Source organism: Orbicella franksi, chromosome 2 (genome assembly GCF_964199315.1).
Source record: "Orbicella franksi chromosome 2, jaOrbFran1.1, whole genome shotgun sequence".
Taxonomy (NCBI): Eukaryota; Metazoa; Cnidaria; class Anthozoa; order Scleractinia; family Merulinidae; genus Orbicella; species Orbicella franksi.
In genome coordinates this window covers 31913401-31938928 of record NC_138146.1, presented here as the reverse complement: position 1 = coordinate 31938928, position 25528 = coordinate 31913401, and the positions used below count along the sequence as shown (strand labels likewise).

Sequence of the window (25528 nt, the reverse complement as noted above, 5' to 3'; positions counted from 1 at the left end):
TCTTGTAAACTGCTCCCTGTCTGTCGTTAGGTTCGTCTCTGTCTTTCACGTTGGTCAGTAAGTGCCGTAACGTAGTTGTAGGTTTGTGGGCTACACGAATGTTGTAGGGCTGTAAGATCCGCGAGATGGTCTCAGAAGTGCCCTTAATGTAAGGTATAGTCACTGTAGTAGCAGGCGTAGGGTTCCTGTTCGTAGCGTCAGCTTCAGTAGGTCGGTAAATGTTTCGTCTAATAAAGTCAGCGTTGTAGTTGTTTTTGTCAAAAACACGTTCAAGGTATCTGTTTTCGTCACGTAAGCTGTCCGGTGTGTCACAAACTAGTTGCGCTCGTCTCGTCAAAGTCTTTATAGTCGTGGCTTTGTGTGAAGTCGGGTTGTAGGATGATTCGTCAAGTAATCTGTCGGTATGCGTCGGTTTTCTGTACACTGTCGTTCGTAGTTCGTTGTTGTCGCGGCTTACCAAACAGTCTAGAAAAGGAAGTTTTCCATTTTCTTCGATCTCTTTAGTAAACTGGATGTCGGCGTTCTGTTCGTTTAGGTGGTCGTGAAAATCGTCAATTTCGTCTTTGTGAACGGCGGTAAAGGTGTCGTCAACGTAGCGTAACCAAAGCGGTATCGTTTGTCGGCAAGTTGCAAGGGCGAGTTCCTCCACGTGTTGCATCACAATTTCTGCGACAGCAACAGAAACAGGCGACCCCATTGCTGTTCCATGCAACTGTTTGTAGTGTTTACCGTTGTACTGAAAGTAAGTCGATGTAAGGCAAAGGTTCAGTAAGTCCATGATGTCTTCTGTAGGTAACGGTAGTTTAACGGTAGTTTAACAGTCACCAACAACAGTTCTTTTCAGAACTACACTCACCCGGACGATCACACTATACGAACTACTGATACTCCTGGGTTCAAACCATTTACCGTGACACGCCTATGTACCATCGAAGTTGGACTATATAATAGTCTCTTGTACGGTCTCCTGATAAACTGAAGAGATCTTCAAACTCCAACATATTCAGAACTCAACCGCACGATTTATCACAAAAACAAGGAAAATGGAACACATCACTCCAATTCTCCCCAAATCACACTGGCTGCCTGTGCATAAACGTATCGCCTTTAAGATTCTTCTCATTACCTACAAGGTCTTAAACTGAACGGCCTTGCTCCTAAGTACTTGACCGATTTGCTAGTTTTACATCAACCAAATAGGCGTCTTCGCTCAAACGCCACTGACAACCTGCGACTGTACAGGCCGGTGTATAGGACAGAGAACTATGGTCACGCTTTTTCATCTTGTGCACCCACGCTTACGCTAGTCGTGAGGAGCGCCCCATCCGTTGATATTTTTAGAAATAGACTTAATTTTTTATAAGCATGCCAATCTAGTTCTTTATTTAGTTTTTACATAATAATTAATTATTTAAAGGTTTCACTGGATCTTAAATTATTACTATTTTTGTGAGAGCATTGAGATTTTACTGATGTAGTGCGGCTAAAAATAATTAATATTAATATTATTATTATTATTATTAAATTACTATTAATTGCTGTTTTCGTATTGTCGGTATTTCCCTGGAACTTACCACTGATGGGTTCCTGACTGCAACTAGCTTGCAATGGAGGCTTTTGTGGGAGAATAACAAGAGATAAATATCATTTGCATTTGAAAAGACTCCTCTCATAAGCCTCAGTTGCAAGCTATAGTTCCAGTTTTTAAATACCGAGAATACGAAAATGGCCTATTGCACTGCGCCTCCTGCTTAAACCAATTCCTTTTTCTTCCGATCCTTTTATCAGGAAAGATGTATTATTTCGTGTCTCTTAGGACTTCTTTTACATTTCTATTCGCACACAATTTCATTCATCTTGGACTTGATAATAACGTTAAGCGAACGTCGAAACGTCGTCGCAAAAATATTAATTTTTTTAAACAATTAATCAAATGATTTTAAGGTTCTCAACAATTTTTTCGCAATGGCAAACCTCTTCTACGTAAACAAAATAAGTCTTTATATATAGTTCTTTTACTTTTATTTAGTTAAAGCTTGAGAACTAGTTATGCTTACACCGGTACGTCGAGGAACAAGCGAGTCTTCGTAAAAGTACAAACAATTTCCGCTTCTTCTTATCCAATCAGAAATAAAAACGTCTTTTTTCGCCATCAGGCTAAGTCACGTGCCCGTAACGTCACCAAGTAACACTCGTTACAACCTGTAGGCTCAATGATTTGCCGTAGATAGGTTTCATGTCCACCCGACTGCAACATAATATTCACATTTTATTACTTAAAATAAGATGCTATTCGTTTGATTGAAGACGAGTAGAAATCTTAACAATTATGAAAATAAACGCAATAAGCTTCGTACATGTCACTGGAAGTTCAGCTCCACATTAAATAATATCTGTTGCATGTTCTCGGCTTTGTTACAATTGATGTGAACGATTTTCTTTCGAGAAACCTGTAACCAATAAAATATTGCTATCGCGCCCTATTCAAGAAGGGTCGTGTTTTGACAAAATATAAATAAACCCGGTGTACTCAGCGCTGAAATATTTCAGTAAATCAATTTAGTCAAAGGCAAGCAAGCCTAAAATATCCAATAACACTGGGAAAACCATACCTATGAACAAAGACTCTGCCTTAACTTTCTATTGTTAACGGTCACTTTAAATAAATTATTTGTTTTTTTTTTTTTTTTTTATATCTATGTATTTAACTATATTAGTTTAAGAAAATTCTCTGGCTAAATCTTGACGCCGCCACATTTATCCGTGCAAAAGTCATCAAGGTATTTTTTGACGTTACAGGTGAACGTGGGAGCAAGCGTCAAATATACACACAACGCGCGCGGTTTTATTTGACACGCGTTTCACGCGTGCGAACCGGCTTTCACGGTTGTTATTTTCAGAGAATGAACCTTGCTACAACTTTTTCAGTTGATCTAGTCTGTACTTTAAACACAAGGGCAAACCACCAATTGACACCGACTATTGTGAAGCGCCGCCGGTGATACTTCGATAACCTTTCGATATCTATGCTTTTGTTGAATTTTGAATTTCCAAGTCAGCCAATCAAACGGACCAGGCGATATGAAGCTGACAGAAAGATGATTGTAAAAACATTGTTCCAAAGCTTCATTGAATGATGGCCTGTTCAAAGTTTTTAGAACGTGAAAAAAGGGCGAAATATACACTCGAATGAGACAGGAGAAAATAGTTAATGGGTTTCTTGCTCCTTTCATTTTCTCTTTCGAGCATTCAGTTTCTCGCCCGTCTGAACACAACCTGAGAGCCTGGCACGGTTTGTCTCAGTCCAATGCTATCGTATAAGCAGGATCCCGAACGGGGATTTGTAAGCCTTAGGCTTAAGTTTTTTTTTCTGGAGACAAAGCTTTTGTGTTGTTAAAACTCAGACAAATGTCTATTGTCGTTCTTAGAGGCTCTTAGGCAATACAATGGAGAATCCAAGAAGATTTTTTCTGTGCTTGGTGAACTGGAGTGCTGCACTTCTACAGCCCTTCAGTTGGCATGAAGCCCTTACCCCTTTAGGGACCCTGCATAAGAGTTTAACTATTGAGAACTAAAGACACATAAATACACATATATGTGAATGTCACTTCGTTACGGAAACCTTCTATCAACAGATTAACAGTAACTCGTCACTGATCAAGATCCAGCTGCTGGTAAATCCACGATATAGTCTCTACAGAGGCATCCACAAGAAAATGACACTTCATGTAAGTCTCAATGAATTCGTCCGAGTTACAACTTTTCTGTATTTGATTTCGCGCGATCATTGCCACCGTATGCGCCCGCTCTGTCTCTAGCCAATCACCAATGGCGTTTTCTACGCTGTCATCGTCAAGTTGTTTCGGCCCCCATAGCAACACTTGAAGCATTTGAATGGCTTCTCCAGCAGCTAAACGCTCCTGAGGATGGCGCTGGAGCAGCTGACGGGCGATCGTGCCCAGTCCCTTGGAAAATCGAGACTTGCAAGGGACTGGGGGAAGATCAGTTCGGTCATAACTTTGCTTGACAAGGTTTGGATTGGCAGCGAAAGGATTGGCTCTATGTAGGAACTCATACACTAAGCAGCCAGCCGCAAAAGTGTCACAATCTTCATAGTTTAACACGTCAGCATCTTTAGGTGAATTTACCACTTCCGGTGGAAGGTGCTCCGAATTGCCACCAAGATAACTTGACCCACTCTTGCTTAAAACGAAAGGACTAGGTTGAGTGTTTTTGGGCTGGTGAAGCGCATGCTGGAAATTGGTCACAACCAAGAGCCCGCAGTCTAGCAGGAAAAGGTTTTCAGCTTTCAGGTCGCGATGAACGACGGCTTCTCCGTGCAAATGATTAAGCGCCATTAAAAGCTGAAGGATTAAAAGACAAATCTTTTTCTCGTATGATTCTGGGTCGCTTAAATGCTCCTCCTTAGTTCGCTTGAGAAAATCCGCCACCGTTTCACAAGGGATTTGATCTGTGATGCTCACCATTGTTTCATATGAGTCACAGTCTGGTCGCCCTATTGCGTCTCCAGAAACGTCATCAGTAAAGTACGTCAGAACACGTGAGATGTTCACGTGATACGGCAGAGCCTCACATACATGCATGTCCTGCTTGTAAGGGGTTCGTTTAAACGTGTGAGTTGCAGACGGTATTGGATACTCCACCTGCCATAACAAGGACAAATGATCACATACAGGCAAAAAATGGCGTAAGTACACACTTTTAACTTCAATATTGATTTGTAACACGGTCGTCAGGTTAAGCTCGAGATAGCTAACAGGGTATTGAGAGAAACGTAAGCCTGGAAAATATCACCCTAAAAGGTGGGTACTACGAATATCACCCAACCGTGGAATGGGTTCAACCACTCCCATTATCTTTTACTGTCTCTTTTGTGTTATTTTTAAAACATTTATCGGCTTCTTTCTCCTTCCCAATCTTTAGTTTGAACTTCGCTTAGAGTCAACTCGCAACATCACGAAGGAATATGGACGGGTAAGAAAGTGGGAGTGGTTGCTATAAATCGAGCCCATTCCACGGTTCGGTGATTTTCGCCGGTAAATCTTATCAGTACATTTGACGCTACTGACCTTGGCAAGCAATTTCTTGTTTCCTTCCCACAACATGGCACATTTGACAGGAAGAAGCACCGCACCAGGACACTCCACGTCCAGTATATCACCACAGATCTCGTAATCTGACCAGCGTGTGTCAGACAAGTCCAGACCGACATCAGGCAGAAGTTCCTCTCTCCAAGAGTCAATCATCTCCTCCAAAGTCTGCATCTGCAGTTTTAAAATCTTATTATAACGCTTCTCCAGTACGTTGGCACTCGTCGATAAGCTTCTACTGCGCACAATCACCGGTTTGCGCTTTTCTGGGGTTCTCGTTTCTAAACTGTGCGAGCGTTCTCGCATGGTCGGTCCAGAAGATTTTGCGTTGGGAGGCCTGGAGGGAAGAATGGGCGGCCGGGATTTAGACTCACTCTTCTCCCCAGAACCGTTAACAAGGGTTGGCGACACGACCCGTACAGGACGCTTTGGAAGCTCTGGTCTGCCTAGCGTGGACGTCTTCGAGCTATCGGAATTCTCACACCGAAAGTGGACATGCCGAGAACGGGGAATGACTGGCAGTGGTCCAAGCATCTCTTGCTCGACTCTCGACAGTGCCTCAGCCAGGATTTCAGCGCCCGTCAAATTGGCTAGAGCTGTTTCCACCTTGAGAGTCAGCTCGTCGTTATTGGGCTCAAGATAAGTCGGTTCTTCGTCTTTTTGTCTCGTACCTTCATCTGGTGTCGGTTCACTGTGCTGCAATGGCTTAACAACTTTAGCCACACGAGGCGGTTTCTTGGGCCGTTCCAACGTGTCTCCACCCTTTGATAGAGGGAAGTTCTGATACCCAATCCCAGGCTCTGTCTGCATGATAGGAGAGCTTGTCCTACTGGACCGTCCCTCGACGGGTGATGAATCCCCCGTGACGGGAGGCGTTGGAGACACAGCAGACGCACTATCATTTGGCGATGAAACTGCTGCCGGGATACCAGCTTCAGCTGCCTCAGTCCGTTGTCCTTCTTTCGCACTGTTCTGCTCAGCTTGCAGAGGGGTTACTTCTGACATGGTTCGGCGTCGCACTGCTTCTTTCTGAGCCAAGAAGCCTGGCACGTCTTCATTCACTGCTATAGGTGCACTGATCTCTATAGTCTTGCTGTGCCTGTTTTTCTTTTTGCCTCCAAGTTTTTTCATGGTTGCAAACGCTCTTCTGAGCGTTGATTTTGGGGAAGACGCTTTCGTTGGGTTTGGACTCGGGTTGGAACCATGTGGACCTGAAAACGTCGATGATCGGACTGGCTGCGATTTTGGCTTTGATGGACTGGGACTTGCTGACTTCACTGGTGTCACAGGCTCCGATACAGGCGACTTTGGAGGCGGTGGACTGGAAGCTGGTAAATAATAATAAAAAAAGACAAACAACAACAAACAAACCCTTCAAAACTTTTCAGTAGTACCAAAGAAGCTATAGCGCGCACGGCCAACTATTTCGGAATTTGTTTAATGGAGACTATTTTTATGGATTACGTGTCCTCGGATCAGTCATTGAGTTGCAAAGTGTCAACATTTTCCTCGCTCTATCCTTCAGACAGGGAAAAATGACTTGTTTCAGTTGGTATGCCATCTAATAATGAATCATAAATGTTGTAAAGCTTGTGTGTTACCACTATATTTTCTTCAGCCTAAACATCTTGAGAGAGAAAGTGTTAGTAAAACATAGAAATCAACATAAACATATCCTACCCAAAAACACATAACCGTGAGCATATCGTCTTCATTGCAGTAAGTACTTAAAGAGTACTTATCACTGCTGTGAGAAGTACTCTTAAAGAGTACTTATCATTGCTGTGAGAAGACCAAGGCTACAGACACCAGCTAATTCTTGCACCCTCATCTCAAGAGGGCGGTCTGTACATGTTTGCAGTCCCTCCCCTCCTCCACCCTTAGCTTTATTTCTAAACATTGCTATTTAGATGCATATTACTAGCAAGCTTACCAGAAGGGGGAGGTGGTGGGGCACTTCTTTTGGGTTTAATGGGTCCCTCCTGTGTCTCCCCTACTGCAGCAACATTGTCATTGTTGACTGGACTCAAAGGCACACTTTCAGATTGATTCTCTGTGCTCCCTGGATCTGCCGTGCCTTTTGCAGGGGGAGGGGGTGAAGCAGGAGCTACTGCTGCCTGATTAGAGTTCTTGAGTGATGGCAGTCTTGTAAGGGAGGGTGGGTCTGGAGGAGGGGTAGTGGGTAGGGGCGTTATTGAAACTAAAACAAAAAGTAAATCAAATAACAAAATGTTAGTTATAAACTGCACACAAAGCTTCTCTAGGTCTCTTACAAGCCAGTTTAAACTATAAGCAAGACACATATGCTAAAAGAGTCCAGCAAAATAATCTTTAATTAATTAATATTTAATAAAAAATAAATTAATTTTTATTTAACAGTTTACCAGTTTTTTTCCTTGTTGTATTTCCATGTTTTATAAGTGTAAAGTACTTTTCTTATTATTTTATTTTTATTTCAGAAAGTTTTATTTTACCAGATAAGTATAAGTATCATCAAATTGAGTATTTATTAAATTATAAAATCAAAATAATGAATTTCTTACACTTAATTTATATTTATCACATAAAACAACAACAGTAACAACGACAACAAGAGGCTAACAGAAGATGGAGAAGACAAAATGGGTTCCAGGAAGAAAATCAGGAAAATAAGGAGACTGATTCATGATACTGGCAGTTTGTAAGGAAATAATGATGCTAAACTGAAATGTTCAGAAGGGTGGGGATAGTTCAATTTGGCAAACCTCTGTGGGGGAAGTATTGATCATTTCTGGAGTAACAACATTTCTCAAAATAAGAAAAGGGAAACAAATACATAAAATAAATTTGTTGTCACCATTTACAAAGATGTTTGTAGTTTCTCAATGGATGTACTTTGAGTGAAGAAAAAAAAGCAGAAAAAAAAGAAACAGATATCTGTGAAGGAGCATACTGCATAAATAATTAAAAACTAAGAACATAACACATGTCTGGAAGAAAAGCCAAAGGTCTGCCATTGGAGATCCATCAATAACATTTCTGCTTAGTTAGGATGTGGTTCAGAAAAATATGTAGTAAAATACTGTAAGTAGGTGAAAGGAAAATAAAAACAAAATCTACACTTCTGATAGAGTCTTGATGTCTAGAGCTATTAAAAATTTCTCCAAGCTTGATTAAACACATTGTCAATGATAGGGAGTGCCACAAAAATGCAGACAAGAGTGCTGCATTTGTTATCAGAGTTATCACTTTCTTTCTAGTTCAGCCTGTGTCAAATGAGGTCCAGTATGGCATATCATTAAGTGCAGTAATAAAAAGCTACACAACCAATTGAATGATGACACTTCAAGCTTATCCTGAAAAATGTATTTATGAATGTTTAATAAGTCACGTCAAGTTATGAATGACATATGTGACACAAAGAAAGCACGTCCAAGTCTCAAAGAAAACATGAAAACTAAGAGTTAAATCACTGCAGTGATTATATGTCACTTTTTTTAAAGGCCGCATGCTTTAAATAACCAAAAAAGTTGATAGATATAGACCACACAGAGTGACCATCAAATCTAAGATAACATCACAAGCTGATTTCGCTGATAAGAGACAAGTAGACTAAAATAAAATTTGCATCAAAATTCAGCACTTCGGGGCCAGTGTACTGTGAAATATAAATACCAGCAGTTTTCTGCATGCAAAAAGATGCAAAATTTTAAATGTATTGCATTAGAAGGTTTTTACAGATAAGATGTTACTAATGTTATTTGACTTTTTAGTAGACAGGTTTAAAATGTTTATACAACAAATTTTATCTGTCAGAGTGACATGATATCAGAGTGCCCACTGCCTGGGGGTTTAAAATGACACTCATTAAGTCATCTAGTTCATTCAATATTGCCTGGATTCTTTGCGCACAAGAATAGTTTTAGTTTTAACCCTGAATGAGTGTATTACAAGGAAATACTTCGCCAAATGTATAAAGTTTACAACTAACAACTTAGAATGTTAAGTTGTTTAAGGCTTTAATAAAAAAAAAATAAAAATGGAATAAAAAGATATTGGCTTATTCATTCTAAATAATTTAAGAGAACAATAACAATGACTCTTGCCTCAGCTGGATAAGTTTTGTAACCAATCAATTTTCAAGAAATCATTGTTAAAAAGAAACACAGACACAGCACACATGAAGTTTTAAACTCAAGGATGTCATAAAAATATACATAGGAACCTCAGTTACATGTACTGGGTTCAGGAAAAGACTATTATTCTACAACTTTGTCACAAATGCCTCCTGTGGACATGTGTTACTATCTAGTCTGCTTAAAATGCTAAGCCTGGCCTTAGGACTTAGTGTTTTTATCCTTTGCTATTTTTAATTTAAAGACATGAGATCTCTGCAATTTTTGATGTTTTGCAACTTTCATAGGAAGACCTGCTGGACATTTTTGTAATAAATTATTTGTAGAACAAAGTTTGTCTTACATATTTTGTCATCCCAGTTCACATACTCATATAGTGGAATCCTGATTTTTTTTAACTTCCAAGGGAAACAAAAATTGGTTTGAAAACTTGGTAGTTCAAGAAATTGGGGATAAAATTTAAGTGTTCCACTGAGGAGAGGAAAATGACTTTTGGTTCAGGTTATCTGGAGGTTAGAAAAATCAAGGGTTTGAGAAACTGGGATTCCACTGTACATGTACAGTACGTATTTCACTACAGATGACAAAAATCTTAAAGCATGTGGATCAGGATGTTCTTTTCTTACTTGAATGTAAATAATTTTAAAGAATTTAGACAGCCAACTTCTGTGAAGTGATTGACTACTACCAGTAACTATTGTTGTTGAAAAATCAACCCTACATAGGCAGTGAACATCACATCCATTCAAATCACAGTACAACTTACCAACTGGAGGGGTTGCTACCTTCTGCTCTTTAGAGTCAACCTTAACAGGCATATCATTGAGAATTCTTGACGTGCGAGGTGCTGGTTTAGGTAAGGTACCAAACTGCGATGGTACTCTAGAACGTGGCCTTGGTGCTGGTGCCCTTCGTACAGCAGGGCTGTTATCTGTAACATTGCTAGAAGATTGTTTGAGTGACGGACTTGAGGCAGCTCTCACCTTAGCAGCCGATACCACATCTATCTTGTCATTTGCCAGGTCTTGATCTGGAATTCCCTTTGTTTCCTCCGAGGGTTCCAGGTATACATGGTTCAATACTTCTGCCCTATCGTTCCTTAGATCCTTCTCTTTGGGGGGAAGTGGAGGTGCATCATTTTGATCCTCCATAGTTGGAACGGACACACCAGAGCTAATATCCACCACTCTATATGGTTTCGTGAAAGGTTTCAATGTGGTATTCACGTAAGCAGGAGTTTCGCCTGTTGTGACAGACTGGGCAGTACGGAAGGTGAGCGCCTCAGAATGAGGTTTGTTATCAGTGGTGTTAAATTTTCTAGCTGCTTTTTCCGTGAGCATAGATTCGCTGCTGTTTTCGTGAAAATCAGACGTACTACAACTGTCCCAAGTACTACTCCCCCAAGAGCTGTTTGATGTTCCGCTGGACTCAATATTAAAGTCACAGTGGTTTGTTTTACTAGAAGCAACTGACTTGCCTGCTAAACTGACCTCGTCAGGTTTTAATACATGGGTAGAGACATCATTGCCATTGCCTGAGGCACTGTGAGATGAATCACTTCTGGTGGACTTGCGAGTATTTTCATAGCCCGAATCGTGGCTACTAGAAACTGTGCTTTCACTACTCGAGCTGGACGGTCTGTTTACGTAAAAAGGCTCAGCACTAGAAGATTTTAAACTCGTAATCTTGTTATGATTATCATTCAATTTGTCACAGTCGCCAGATTCTTGAGTAGTGAGCTTATTTGTGTCGCCCATATCGTTTGTAATCACGCACAAAGGATTGCTAAATTCTAATACACCTGAAGAATTTTCTTCGTCGGTTTGAGAGTCACATGCATTGATCGCTCGATTGTCACTGCTCGCTTTTTCTCGTAAATCTAAATTGACTTCGAAGTTTGGTTCCAAAACATCTGTCTCGTGAGGTTCATTATGCAAAGATTCGGTGCCAAACAAAGCTATATTGCTTTTCATCGGGACATATTCCTCGACATCACTTTCATCTCCATCCACATTTTTACACGGTGAAACCTCTGCTTCGGTTTGAACTGAATCCACAACGACCGAGTCATTCGATGAAGAGACTCGGTCGGTGTCGTTCACATCTGGACGTTCCATATCATTGCTCGGATCTTCGACTTCTATGGCGTCCTTTCCGTGAGCTACTGCCTCGCAGACTGCTTCGATATTAAGTTTGTTTGTCTCCTCCGATTCCTTATCGTGATCTAATATTGAAAGCAAAGGGTCTTCGGAATTTTTTTTTCTAGAGTTTGCGTTACTCTGTGGTCCACTGTGGGAATTCCCAAGAGTATCTTCCAGAGGTATGGTACCATTCACCACATCCGCCGATGATTCTTTGGAGCTTTCATCGCGGCTTTTCACACTAAAACCAAATTCTACCGCTCGAGAAGTCGGCCTCGGTCTCGGCCTAGGTACTGGTTTGGGTTTATTAGCGACAGAACGTTTAGAATCCTGTGCTTTTTTACCAGCTTCATTCACGGCACTGCGATCTTTGGTGTCCTCAATGGTCGTGCAAGGTGCGATGGTTTTAATGTCATTCACACCATTTCCTAAGCCATTCTCCTCATTTACTTGTTCCTGTTTAAATAAATTATTCGCCTTTTCAGCATTCGAAGCTTTAAAATTTTGATTTCTTTGGCTTCGAGGAAGAGTTGTCGCTCGTTTGAGTTTGTAGTTCGCGGTAGCGCTGCCGGCTTCTTCATGTGTGTTGGCAGCGTTTTGATGTTTTTCTCGTGATTGAAAACAGTTCGCACATTTTCCTTTTCTCCAAAGTTGTTCCACAAAATTATCACAGCTAGACATCGTTACATAGATTTTCTACGAAGTTCCACCATTCTTGAACCAATTTTTTTTGCGTAGGAAACGCAGTTTAAATATCAGAAAGGCGACATAAATATACCAAACACCCACCGTACCGACACATATGACAGCAGGCAAACACAAAGGACGTTCACAGGACGAGGGATAAAAAGACTGGGATCCAAGAGGGAGGGTCCATTTCCGGTAAAAACAATCGCAAAAGGAAACATATTTCAGTTTCGCAAATGATCATCCAATAAGATGTCTAAGTAAGTGGGCAGCGCTTTTGTTTATCAATATATTCTACACACCCAATGCGCAAAACAAACTTTCTATCATCAAAGCTATAAAGTTGCCGGTTGGTATGAGCTCCACGTGTAAACAATCTATTTCCGCTTTATATTATTCTAAAACGGAAGAGGTTAAAAAGCGACAACTTCAGCGCCTTCATGAAATTTTGGACCTGGCATTTGTCAGATGCCATATCCATGTCTACTAGATGCCTTTGGCTTAGCGACGATACAAAATTGTTCTTTTCTTATTGCAGACTGAAAATGTACCTGATATTTACGATATTGTATTTCTTCCGATGTTGAAAAATATCCTTACGTGTAAAGAAGAAGAAAGACAAGGCGCTGCTCTCCTAGTATCGTAGGATCATGAACAAAGGGTTTTTTTGAAAAAATTCTAGACTTTTTCCGGAGGATAAATCAATTTAGTAACCCCCTACTAACCTGATGGACAGTTCCGGATTTTTGCTGCATTGCAAATTTTTTTTAAAATTTTTTTAAAAAAACATCCAAGGTCAAAGTGGGCGAACTGACATAGAATTGAAAGAATGTGAAGCTCGGGCAAACTAGAAAAATGAATTAACCATCTCAAAAGTAATTGGTTGGGAAATCCATACACAGTCGCAGGAGGATAAGAGGTAAGGGATGTGGTGGGATTTCCAGCCTTGACCTATGGAAGACAAAAGCTTATTTCCTAACTTTCAGTTTTACCATGTATACATCCTGTTGAAAGTAATGAAACGTATCTGCTTTGTTCCAGACTTCATGCGAGGTTAATCCACTGTGTACATTAGACTTAAAAAACCCTATCAAGATTATAAGACGAAATGAACACACCAGTACCGGTCCATCACGACAAATACAACTCTCTATTTCACACTGAACATTTTTACTTTTGTTAGTTTTACATGAAGCAGAATTCTACTTCGACTTGCTCAAAGCTCCATTACAGATTCACTTAACTTTCTCCTGTTAAGACTGCAACTAACTCGTTTCTCGAGTGTGGCGCGAAGAAAAACTCGTGAAAAGTGGAGCCCGCGCGAGGCATTTTTTTTTTTATCACGCGTTTTTTCCGTCACGCCAAGCGCTCTGGTCACCGTCGCCCACGACCGGTTAAGACTGCTTGTCTCCCGGTGGGATATGAACTGATGGAGAGCAAGAAATGTGATGTTGTATGCCGTTAAATTACCTTCCTACCCGCCATTCCTTCTGAGTGATTTTCTTCTCACAGTTGTACACTTTCCATTTCTTCATGCTATGTTTCGGGCGTCGGTGCTAAGCGGCTACCAACTGCCACGAGGGTCCAAAGATTATGCCTCCGAAATCTCTGGATTGCGATTCCGCGCGAGCCCGTAAGGTCTCACGTGCCAGTGATGGCAAAGGCCCTTTTACGGAACGCGTGACATCTGCAGTTTAAAAGAAAAGGATTCTGTGCTGTCATTGTGGGACATAATTTTTTATTGCGCATGCGTAATATTGTATAAAAGTCAAGAGCATCAATCTCTCGAATCTTTGCTTTCCGGTTGGTTACGTCTCTCGAACTTTTTATCATTCGCCGTCATAATTTCTAGCTGTTTTATCTTTTTTGCCAAGACGAGAGCAAGGATTTTTATTATTGGTGAAACCAAGTTTTGGCTTATGACAAGGAGAGAAGGTAAACAGCTTGTACAACTTAGCTGATTGCCACAATGATTTACCATGTAAAGTTTTTACAGTCACTAAGAACACATTTTTAATGCCGTTCACGGTAACTTTGGTCACTTTCAGGTCATTCAGACTGTAATGACAATTGGTCGCACTTAGCATTTCTTGAGGTTTTTCTTAATCAAGAACCTTAAGTCTAGCATTAATGAGGGGATCAAAGTTTCTAGAGACTTCGATCTTTTCTTCGGTTGATTACACCATGTTATGTCATTGCTTTTTTATACGGTACTCCTGATCAGTCTTGATGCATAAGCTGTGCACTTGTTTTGATCTAATAGATCGTTTTTGATATATTAAAATTCAGCTTGGCGGTGAGGCTTAGAGGACACAAACAAAGGAAATTGAATGGCAATGTTTATTTAATTCTTTTGTTTGTGTCCTCTAGGCTTCACTATCAAGCTGAATTTTAATATTCGAAAGTAGCCTATTACGCGGCTATGACTCTGAAATAGAGCCAAAATATTGTGAGTATTTTCCAATAACATAACAATCCTTGGTCTCGTCTTGTTTATTTTTATTTTCCCACATTACATTTGTAATAATGTCTTTCGCTGTTGTTTGTATTATTGTTGTTGTTAATTGTTGCACGCTAAGGACGTTCGAGTGAAGCCTGGAATCGACCGTACAGCCTGGAAAAAGGAGCTACGCGAAAATATCACATTCGACTACTTCAACTAATTGACGATATTTCCGCTGTATTTCTTTTCGTGAGGTTAGAAAATGGGCCGAAGAAAGGTCCTTTCAATGACCTGACCAGATACCTTCGAAGAACCTGCGATCTCCGAGGCGTTGTTACGTTTAAGAACACCTGCTCGTAGTGCAGGTTAAGAGATACCGAATTAATTGTGGCAAAATTGGAGATCGTGGGCATTCTATAAATGACTGGATTAGATCTGACTTAAAAACGCAAACGCCCCGTGTCAATGATCTGAGATCGTATGATCAGTGTTTTGTTTTCGTTTCCGATATATTGTGCTATGATGTGCACTTGAGCCCAGTGCCTTTTCTGCACGCGATTACCGTATTAGGTTTTGTTCGCGTGAGTGATTCAGCAGTATTTCTGTTACCCAAGTTCATCAGACGGACCGATTGCGGAAGCACTATGAGTGAAGGTAACTGTACGACTAAATATTTAGTTCAACCTTATTTATCGTTTGTTTACTAATATTGTAATAATAGTCTGTGTAGTTGTCACGATCGAGTAGGAATTCTCTCCCGTTCTCTGAATACGATTCACTCAAAGCTCCGCGTGGAGCCGTAGCGGACTACAAATGCTTTAGATAACAGAATATTATACTTGTACTGCCCTTTAAATTCGGTTAGCATTGTTACAGTCGATCCAACTATTTACCATCTTTTGCTAGGTCTGAATGTAGTGTTAACTTCGTTGCCTATTTCCACAGAAATTGATCTTTTTAGTTTGGGTTCAGGGTTCTTTATAATTTTAATCGCCAAATGTAGCAACAGATGAAGTTGAATGTAGATGAACTGTCTGGTTTTGTAACCTTAGGCTGCAAGTCAGCGCTTCCGTTTGCACAAATAGAACAGTTTTAATCAGTAATTATAAAACTACAGGGTAACAGCCATTTTTCCGAAGGGAAAACGATCGAAGTGTGCGGGTTTCGTGACTGATGGAGACACCGTTAGTTTGTTTCCTTTCTTTGTGCTTTTTTTTTTTTTTTGGCATCTCAGTTGGTGACTACACAATCGACATGTCAGAATCAAAGCTAAGTGTTCACGGCTTTTCGACTTTCACAGTAATATCTCAACAACAACAGCTAAAAAAGAACACACAAAAAAACGAACACATAGACGGAAAACTAGTAACAATACAGTCGTAGTTAACACAGATACAGTCACTGTCAACGATTGTTTAGATTGGCTCAGGAAATTTGGTTTTGGTTTTGAAATCCGGGATCGTGCGTTACAAACCAGCCGCAAAAATACGGGTCAGGGTCGTTTAACAAGCGCGTGTTTTCAACACGCAATATTGGGTTTCTTCATGATAAGATAGAGGTTTTGTCTCTAAACGTAAACCTGGATAGCGTGAAGGAATTCAATGCAAACGTTACGGGCGTCAAACTGACAAGGTAATTTATTCCTCGTGCGTAATTAAGTGGTTTTGTCTGCTTGCTTTGAACGAATCGAAGTCAACAAAGTAACGTACTTCCGTCAGACTTTAGGCTGAATTTTTGCTGTAGCATCCTGCACTCAGAGCTTTTCTCACTATACTGTCTTTCAAGTTTGTATGCTTCGTACCGAGAAAAGTTGTAGAGAAAAGATCTCTCTTTATAATTTCTTTTTCCTCCCCATTGTCGTAAAAGAGATTAAAGAGGCTCTGCTCGCAGTGTCGAGTGGACCCGGAGTTTTTCACTCGGCTTTGAGAACAAGCCTGATCTTACATTCACAGACGTGAGACGAGGGATAATAAGACATAGAGCCATAGAGCCCACTTTCATTTTGGGCGCTGTAAACCCCGCTTGTGTTGGGTCGAAGACCGAAGACGTGACAGCTTTGGTGGCCGAATTCGGGCCTTGTACTGACTTGTGCCCTAAGCCATTCCTGACGATCACGTGAAAGCAGATAGCCATGTCACGACCAGCTTTAGATATAAATCGACAATTTTCAATTTTACAAACATGTTTCGGCAGAAGCTTCTGCCTTCTTCTGTGCAAATGTTATAGAAGATGTAAATTGAATGTAGTTATTTAGATAACTACAATGTAGTACATGCTAATGAGCACGTACTCAAAAGAAAAAATGTGTGCGGATTACAAAGAAACTGATAGGCTATAATGAACTTGTTGAAGTTGTTGATTAATTTTTAGGGAAGGGTTTTCCCACGGGATGTGAAAAGCGTTTTTATCTTTATTTGAGCTGAAATGCAGAGCCGGCTAGATCAGTAACATGAAAGCAATCGCTGGAACTTGAGGTCAGAGTCGCGGCAATGCACAGAATTCTGCAGATGTGCGTGTTCTTGTGATCGCACGGGTAGTTTCACCGATATAGCAGACACTGCAGCCTGCACGAGAAACTTTATACACGACGCCTGAACGAAGCCAACTAGGGATAGGACCTATCACACTTAATAGTGAGCATATTTAAATGAAGAGAAGACTAATACTCATTTTCCAGTAGATCCGTGCAAATGTGGTCCGGGGTATGCCACCCCTTTGGACGCCATGAAAGGTCCCAGGGAGAAATTGTTGTATTTGCCATGTATCCGTAGTAACACGGAGATAGAAAAGCCTGACTACCTTGCCACCGTTGATGTCGATCCAGAATCTCCTTCTTACGGCCAGGTAAGAAGTAAAGCTCAGCACTAAGGAAAGAGGGGAATAGGGAGGGGGAGGGGAGGAGAGGAGAAGGGGAAGGGGGAGGGGATGAGGGAAGGAGAAGGGGTGAGGGGCGGGGGAGAAGTGGGGGAGAGGAATAAGCTTCAAAGTATGTCGAAATATGATAACATTACCATCAGTTCTTAAAGTCTCGTTGGTGCTTCGAAACTAGTGATACCTTTTCATCGATGATTTTATTTTATGTTCTGCAAAAGGGTAGTAAGTATAGGTGATCGCATGAATTCGAGTGCAATTAAGGATTTACACAACCAGTGATATTTGAAAATTCTCTCAAAATTGCACGAGTCTTTAGGCGAGTGCAATTTGAAAGAATTTTCAAATATCACGAGTAGTGTAAGTCCTTAATTGCTTGAGCTTTTATACGATTACTCATTTATTATATGACTGAGAAAATTGCAAACACGCGCGAGTTAATTTGCACTGCAGTGCAAATTAAGAATTAACTTTAAATTGGCCTGCTCTCAGCCAATCACAATGCAGTAATTTTCTCAGTCACAGCAAATAATTGGCTAGGCATCAACGCAGAACAGCGGTGTTTGCCATCAACTTTAACTGAAACCAAAAAGAACTAAAGTGGTTAATCGCACCTGAACCTTAATGATTAAGTGACAATGAGCAAGGCTTATAGAGAAGCAACTGCAAAACAATAAATAGATATTTGACTGTCAAACATGTCTGAATTTAATTATGATGCAAGACTTGCACTGATGAAATGTTGCAATTTTCCTCTATACCCGAACAAGGCTGATATTTGGTTTGCTTAATTTTTCGAGTTTATATCCTCAATCGACTTGATGAATCTCTTATCCAACGTACAAGGGTAGAATCATTGTTGACAGTTGCTTGCTAACTTTTCTAATGTTTTCTCATAATTTTACTTGTAATTATTTTCTGATATAAACTGATATACTTGTAGAATAAAATGAGGGCAGAATGATGTGTTATCGCCGTTGTGTTTCATACAAAAGCAATTCAGTGCCAAGAAGCCTGAAAAAAATCCCAAATGTTTGAACCTTCAACGGGACTGAACCATGATGAGGAACCGTCTTTTCATCATTCAATTAATTTCTGACGTTATCAACAGGTCATTCATCGCCTGGCGGTTCCTCATTTGGGAGATGAGTTACATCACAGTGGCTGGAACGCCTGCAGTAGGTCAGTGGAAAAGCCTCACAGCATTACGTACCGCTGACCACATTCCACGAGGGGTTCAATGTAGTTTTTCCATCCGTATGAATAGGGGGTGGCCCCTTGGGGTAATGTTATGTCGCGGCTTTGCCTTGTTTTTAGACCAGTTTTTCACCTTTTAGTCTATTCAATTTGTTTTGCTCTGCGATTTGATTGCCTTCATTCTTAGCCAGTGTCGTGTTTGTCATGCCTTCCCTATATCATCCTGTATATTATCTACAACCGATGTAAACATTAGTGAGCGCGAGAAAAGTTCTTTTAGAAGCTCTCCAATGATTGGTAGAGGCTTAGAGAACGTAATTCACTGGAAGACTGCTACAAGTCTTCCATGAGACTCTGAGAAACTAAGAAACTGAGAAACTGTTTAATGAAATAAATAACTAACGATATCCATCTCAAGCATTCACATGAAACCAGCCCAGGCTGATGCTAACCGTTTTTATTTTCATTTTTGCAAATCTCTATTTCTTTCAGCTGCCATGGCGATCCTAATCAGAAAAGAAACCGCCTGATAATGCCGTCACTTAGTTCCAGCAGGATTTACATCTTTGACGTAGAAACTGATCCAAAGGCACCACGCATACACAAGGTATGAATAACCGCTTTCATCAGACAACCCGCGGCCCAATAAAATCTGTTCGGATAACCTGGGTGGCCTTAAAATTGGAGTTCTTAAAAAAGAAAACCATCTGACTGAACTTTTCGTGGGGGCCGGAAACGATAGCGGAAATCGGTCAAATCTGAGGTTGTTTTAAGGGAGAGGGGGGATTTTCAGAAATGTTTTTTGACTGCATTGCTCATTTAGAAAAGTTTTTCAATAGCTTTTTAAGAGTAATGTACACTAATGATCTAACGAGACATTCAATCCTTGTTTATCATTTATAGATTGTTGAACCAGAAGAGGTCACCAAGAAGACAGCTCTGGGCTACCTTCATACAACGCACTGCCTGGGAAGTGGAGAGGTCATGATCAGTGCCATGGGAACACCGGAAGGAAATGAGGAAGGTACATGACGATCTAGCCTCGATTACCAACCGCTGTTCGAAAAAGGAACCTGCGCTCCTTCCCCGACCTTACTCACTCTTCTCTCTTAGGGAGGAATGTAGACCGGACTCGAGTGAGTGGCGGAAATCGAGCTTAGTGACGATCTACATTATAAATTCGCATTTCTACTCAAACGCTTGGACAACCTTAGAACCATTTTTAATTCAGCCTTGCAACTTCCATGACACAGGCAGACCAAGGAGGAATCTTGAGGGAAATGAAAAGAAGTTTTTTTTTACTTGTCTTGCTCTAAAATGTGTCCAAGGCCCGCCCCTCAGGGAGCTGTGCTGTGGTCCGCTTCCATGTACTATTTTACGCTTTCCAGCCCTGTCGACCTATCATCTTAACATTTAATTAACATTACAGTTGAATTAAGTTACGATTCTCCGCTTTTCCACACGTCAGGAGGTTTCGTTATCCTCGATGGCAAGACCTTTGACGTCAAAGGACGCTGGGAAGGTGAAAATAAATCAGCACCAATGGGGTATGACTTTTGGTATCAGCCTAGACACAATGTGATGATAAGTTCTGAGTGGGGAGCGCCTAGCGCTTTTACCAAAGGATTTAAGGTGGAGGACGTGGCTGCTGGTAAGTGGCATTTTGCAGACACAAAACTACATAATATGTGAATTAGCTCTTGGCATTTCGATGTTGTTTTGAGAATACTGAAATTAAGTTGAGAAAAATAACTTCTCCTTTCGTTCCTACGTCAGTTTGTAATAGTCTTGTCCTTTTACTCGTTACCAGGCAAATACGGATCTCGCTTGCATGTGTGGGACTGGACCTCACGAACCATTCAACAGACAATAGACTTAGGAGCTGGTACCGTTCCCCTGGAGATAAGATTCCTGCACGACCCCGATCAGACGCAGGGATTTGTGGGATGTGCGTTGAGCAGCACGGTGGTACGATTCTTCAAAAATGAGGTGAGTTGGCACGGGTCGTGTCGGGTCGGGTCGGGTCAGCTAATGGCAACGTAAGGTAAACCTAGAAGTAAAGCGATGCTGCTGAAAGCTGTCAGGGATGTCCCGTTTGTCTTATATCCTAATATATATTTAATTAACTTGTTAAAGGAAAAAACTTGGAGTGCTGAGACTGTGATTAAAATTCCAAATAAGAAAGTGGAAGGCTGGGCTCTACCGGAAATGCCAGGTGGGTCAGTACATAGGCTATCTTGGTCAACACAATACTTTCATTTGCTTTGCTATCCGTGGATAACTGTAGGTTTACACACCTTACAGATCTTAATGTCTCGGATAAATCTTCGTGCATTGTTCGGTGTTCTAAAAAAGAACGTTCGTAGCGAAAGTGACTAGCAGGGACAAAGGCGGTTTTAAACACACCTTCTTTTGCCGTATGTCAATAACTTTTGGCGGCGATAATGGAATACAGTGAGAGAATGAGCCAAATCATCAAAAACCTAGACATATAACCTTGAACAGTCAACAAAGTAAAAGTGTACACATTTTCAAAATGAATTTGTCCTCATTACACTGTTCAGCTTGTGAAACGTAAAAATTGTATACGATAAAATCGAGATTATGAAATTCATATCTTCACGCGACCCTGTAATTTTTATTTATCATTGAAGTTGGTAAAGAGGTGTACCGTATTTCCCACTAAAAGAAACACTCTTGTCTACATAATAAAGGCCAATATACCAATAACCAGTAAACGTTTTTACTATACTACTGTACACTTTAAATTCTTCGTTTGTTCATGATGTTCTCAAACAAACTGTAGAAAGCATTCTTAAGGATGGTAACTTACTACCTCGTGGCGATATTTTCCCTACAGGTCTGATAACAGACATTCTTCTTTCGCTGGATGACAAATACCTGTATTTGAGCAACTGGCTTCATGGAGACATCAGACAGTATGACGTAACAGACACCAAAAACCCAAAACTAGTCGGACAGGTAGGTATTTATGTTATTAGTGGACAGATTAGTGTAGATGTTTAGGAGAACCTTTCATTTGATCACCCCGTTGTTGTTTCTGAAAAACTATTACCGACAAAAGATGCTATAGGTGAGTGACCATGCCGGGGGATGAAGGATACAGTACGTACCCTCCCTTCTTGACGTGAGCTATGAGCACTTTAATTAGTTTGGTTGGCGTTTTGAATAAAGGAAATACTGGAAATACTGGGGAGTAGGTTTGCCCATGCTTGTGTTTTGATGACCCTGACCTCTGTTCAGGTTCTCCTATTTTTTGCGGCGAAGGGAGAAGGTAATCGCGTGGAACTATGGGTATACAACGCGAACACAACCGAAGATTCAACGAACAAAGACGATGTACTCCGAAAATTCGAATCGTCACCATGTTGTGACGTCATGGGTTATCAGATTTGATAACTGTGCCGGACTGATGAAAATGAAGGTAATAATGTTAGGATGACCCTTCTGAGATATGGCCACAAAAAGTGTTCTACGTGTAATAAGGGCCGGCTTTATGCTTAACTCCCACTCCACTAAATAAAAAAAAGATGTTTTTATCCTCACGAGACAACCAGTAAGATGCCAAATGACTCGAGTTTCAATACTTGATCCCAACAGAATTCTAATTTGTTAAATTGAAACCTAATTACATGGCGCCCCCCCCCCCCCCACCCCACCCATGATTCTCCTGTATTCCAGAGGTAGAGCGTTCAAAAGGTTTGCGGAAGTTGATGAATTCGACCGTCGACTCATCGTTGGGAGAATTATCTTTTTCGGATTAGGTTGTAAATATTCTCATTTTGTTGCTACTACAATTCATACCAAACATCGTTTCTGTCCAATACTTTTGATTATGTTACCTTCTCGTCAAGTATTTGTCTCCCAAAACCTCTACTTTATTTTTTCTAGTTTCACCTACGTTTTGAATATTTCTATCTGTTCATGTTCAGTTCCCTGGTATAGCAAAATCCAATCCAGTCACCGCTGACTATGGTGATTATTTTTTCTAGGTATTTATCAGTGGCAGCATAGTCAGTGATGGCCCAGTGAAGGTGACAGAGGACTCTGAACTGAGCGGACAGCCTGAGCCGTGTTACGTGAAGGGGAAGCGAGTGGAAGGAGGACCGCAGATGATTCAGCTCAGTTTGGATGGCAAACGGCTTTATGCCACAACATCGTTGTTCAGTGTGTGGGACAATCAGTTCTACCCTAATCTCTCCAAGTGAGTATATGCGAAACCGGCCAGAAGTTAATCAGGGATTTTTTTAGCAGATCTTGTCTCGCCCATCCGATAAGCCTTCACTGGATAGCAGACAGCGAGCTTTAAATTTTTAGGTCTTATCTTTAATTTCAGTGAAACTTGCAATGAAAAAAATGCGTTTTTCTCATTTGCACGCTGCCCTATTGTAGATCTTGTCTATTTTTTTGCTTAAGATGTGCAAAGAATTGTTCTCCTCGAAGTTTCCGTGTTCCGTAGTGACATTTTTGAAGAGCTGAGAACTGGAAGTTCCCCTCAAGATAAACCCAGCCGTCGCGTATATCCTTATAACACAGGACTCCCAAAATAAGCCCGCAATGAAGCCTCACTTCAAACAGAACTGTACCATGCTGGGCTTATCTCAAAATTCACGTTCTGATTACACGAGGGAGGGAAGCCGAAAATGAAACGGTTCAGAAAAAAGGCTATCATATCTGATCAGAATTGAGTTCTTGTATTCAGTGCGTAATGCGCGCGGCACGACGACAGCATATTCCAATCCAACAGTTCAACTGCCAACGGTTTAATTATCGGCTCCTTTACGTTCAGCTTACTTGTACACGACATGTCTACTAACAAAAAGCCTCCTACAAAGCGTGAGTCTTCCTTCCATACCCCCACATTACCTCCGTAATAACCGCGTCTATTCATCTTAAAGTTTGTGCGAGCATTACACTACTCGCTTGCGCACTTTAAGTCGGGTAATCATTACATCTGTTTTGTGACACAATATTTTGTGATCGAAGTTGGTTAGGTTTTGGAAAACTTAATATCACTTACCTTTTGCTATCTTATCTCGTAGGAAAGGCAGCATGTTGCTGCAAGTTGACGTTGATTCAGTGAATGGCGGGCTCAAGTTGAATCCTGATTTCTGTGTGGACTTTGGAGAAGAACCTGACGGACCAGCTCTCGCTCATGAAGTGCGTTATCCGGGGGGAGACTGCTCCTCTGACATATGGCTTTAAAATTCCTTAAATCCTCCAATCAAATTATTTTCCTTGCCAGACGAACATTCGGAACACCAAAGGATTTACATCACGTATATACCAGACTTTCCTGTTATTTTTCCTAGTTTGAATAAAGTTCACATAATTTCTTTTCAAATATCACCTTCAAAATTGTTCCTAAAGTGTTTTTCAATGACTGATAGGTAAAATACTTTTTTTTTTAAAATTATCACTATTATTATTTTAATTTACAAACAGTTTACAACATGTCATAAATATCTACTTACTTAACAACATATTATTTTTTTTGTTAACCTAATTACTTCACAACTTCACATAAATCTATAGGTTAGTAAACGTAAAAAAGAAAGAGAAGACAAGAACAGTAAAGCAATAAAGACGAAAAATAAAAAAAAGTTACAAAAGAAATCTATATGCAGTCTTGAACTTTGTAATGTTGTTATTGTGAACAGCAATTTCCCGTTTTATATTGTTTTTTTTCTCTTAGAAGCGTGAGAAAACTTTCAAAACAAAGCTTTTTTCCTTGTAAGCAGTTACTATATATGGAATACTTTGCTAAAAGAAGTGAGTAATTCAAGGAGTATAGGTGTTCTCTATTGTCGAAAATTCCATACAGAATCATGCTCTCTGTTAATGTGACATTTTCTTTAGTTTTGGTAGTCCACCATGTTTGGAATAAGTCCCAGAAGGATAAAGTTAATTGACAGCGCAAAAACATATGATCTAAGGAATGCCTGTCAGCAAGACATTGTGGGCATATGTCATCATCACATATATTGGCTTTAAAGAGACTGACTTTTGTTGAAAGAATATTATGAATAATCTTATATTGAAACGTTGTTTTTTATGTCACTTTCTATCTGGGAAGGTAGTTCGGCACAGAATTAATTAAGCCGAAATAAAGAGTGAAGGGGGTTTCGAGATGAAATTTTTCAGAGAAAAGATTGAAAGAAAGGAAGTTACAGCTCCTTCCAGAAATATTTATAAAATTCTGCTTGTAATCCGTCTGTTCCCGGTGATCATGTTTTCATTTTTAAAATGCTTTAGTGCTTTAAGGCATTCTGCCTGGGTAACTTTTCCTTCACACGATAACTTGTCTGCGTTTTCTAAAGGGGTGATATTTTCTGAGAAAATTAGGGGTAATTCTTTGTTTGCAACTGAAGATTTGTGGTTATTTGATGTGCAGAGTGCTTTGTAAAAGTGCATTTATGATTATGAGTTATGAGGATCATTGTGCCCTTGCTATACTTTGTACCATGGCTAAAAAAGACTTCACCGCCCCATTCCGCTTGCCAAATATTTTCACATTCTTTTGAGCTGCGGGTCTCTTGTAAGAAAACAAATGGACAGTGTTGATTGTGAAGCCAACTGAAGACGGTACTTGTGTTTAATGGTCGAGAGCTATGGTCGATTGTAGTGATGTAAACTGTACAGACCACGAAAATGACGTGACAGGCAGAGCTTTTCCCTTTGAGATCGGAAAAAGCCCTGGGAACGAGGTTGGTTTAAATCTTCAAGTCATGGGCCTGGCTCCTCCCCCCAAAACGGAAAATTCTAAAATTAACCTAACCGTAAAGCAATGAATTAATTGCTGATGTACATTCAAAAGTTCCACCCTGACAGCAGCAATTCTTGTCTCTTGTTGAGTTCCTTGTGTCTCATAGTCTATGACTTCTTTTACACCACCGTCAAATCAATAGGTTTATTGATCTCTTTGACTGCAAACCTGAACAA

At 40.4% G+C, this 25528-nt stretch overlaps 2 protein-coding genes and 1 non-coding gene across 6 annotated transcripts; 1 reads left to right on the top strand and 2 right to left on the bottom strand.

The window, feature by feature from the left end:
- Nucleotides 1-2042: 2042 nt before the first annotated feature.
- Nucleotides 2043-12537, bottom strand: LOC145479304 (uncharacterized). Of its 2 annotated transcripts, XM_081457629.1 has the most exons (4): nucleotides 9993-12537; nucleotides 7045-7311; nucleotides 5091-6439; nucleotides 2043-4664 (listed from the first exon to the last, which is right to left on the bottom strand). In XM_081457629.1, exons 1-4 carry the CDS (start codon nucleotides 12046-12048, stop codon nucleotides 3651-3653), a joined length of 4686 nt encoding a protein of 1561 aa, XP_081313755.1. In that variant the 5' UTR covers nucleotides 12049-12537; the 3' UTR covers nucleotides 2043-3650. The 2 variants fall into 2 exon arrangements, with proteins under 2 accessions (XP_081313755.1, XP_081313756.1); XM_081457630.1 differs by lacking the exon at nucleotides 7045-7311.
- A 1060-nt stretch (nucleotides 12538-13597) lies between these two features.
- Nucleotides 13598-13726, bottom strand: LOC145480157 (U11 spliceosomal RNA). The gene has a single exon (XR_014048510.1). It is a non-coding gene; the product is annotated as a U11 spliceosomal RNA (small nuclear RNA).
- Nucleotides 13727-14750: 1024 nt separating this feature from the next.
- Nucleotides 14751-25522, top strand: LOC145479315 (methanethiol oxidase-like). Of its 3 annotated transcripts, none has more exons than XM_081457650.1 (11): nucleotides 14751-15151; nucleotides 17178-17341; nucleotides 18480-18550; nucleotides 19058-19172; nucleotides 19469-19589; nucleotides 20034-20216; nucleotides 20376-20554; nucleotides 20702-20780; nucleotides 21426-21547; nucleotides 22579-22790; nucleotides 23629-25522. In XM_081457650.1, the coding sequence occupies exons 1-11, from the start codon at nucleotides 15142-15144 to the stop codon at nucleotides 23789-23791; spliced, it is 1419 nt and encodes a 472-aa protein (XP_081313776.1). In that variant the 5' UTR covers nucleotides 14751-15141; the 3' UTR covers nucleotides 23792-25522. The 3 variants fall into 3 exon arrangements, with proteins under 3 accessions (XP_081313776.1, XP_081313774.1, XP_081313777.1); XM_081457648.1 differs by having other exon boundaries at nucleotides 17175-17341; XM_081457651.1 differs by lacking the exon at nucleotides 14751-15151 and adding an exon at nucleotides 15166-16129.
- Nucleotides 25523-25528: the final 6 nt, after the last annotated feature.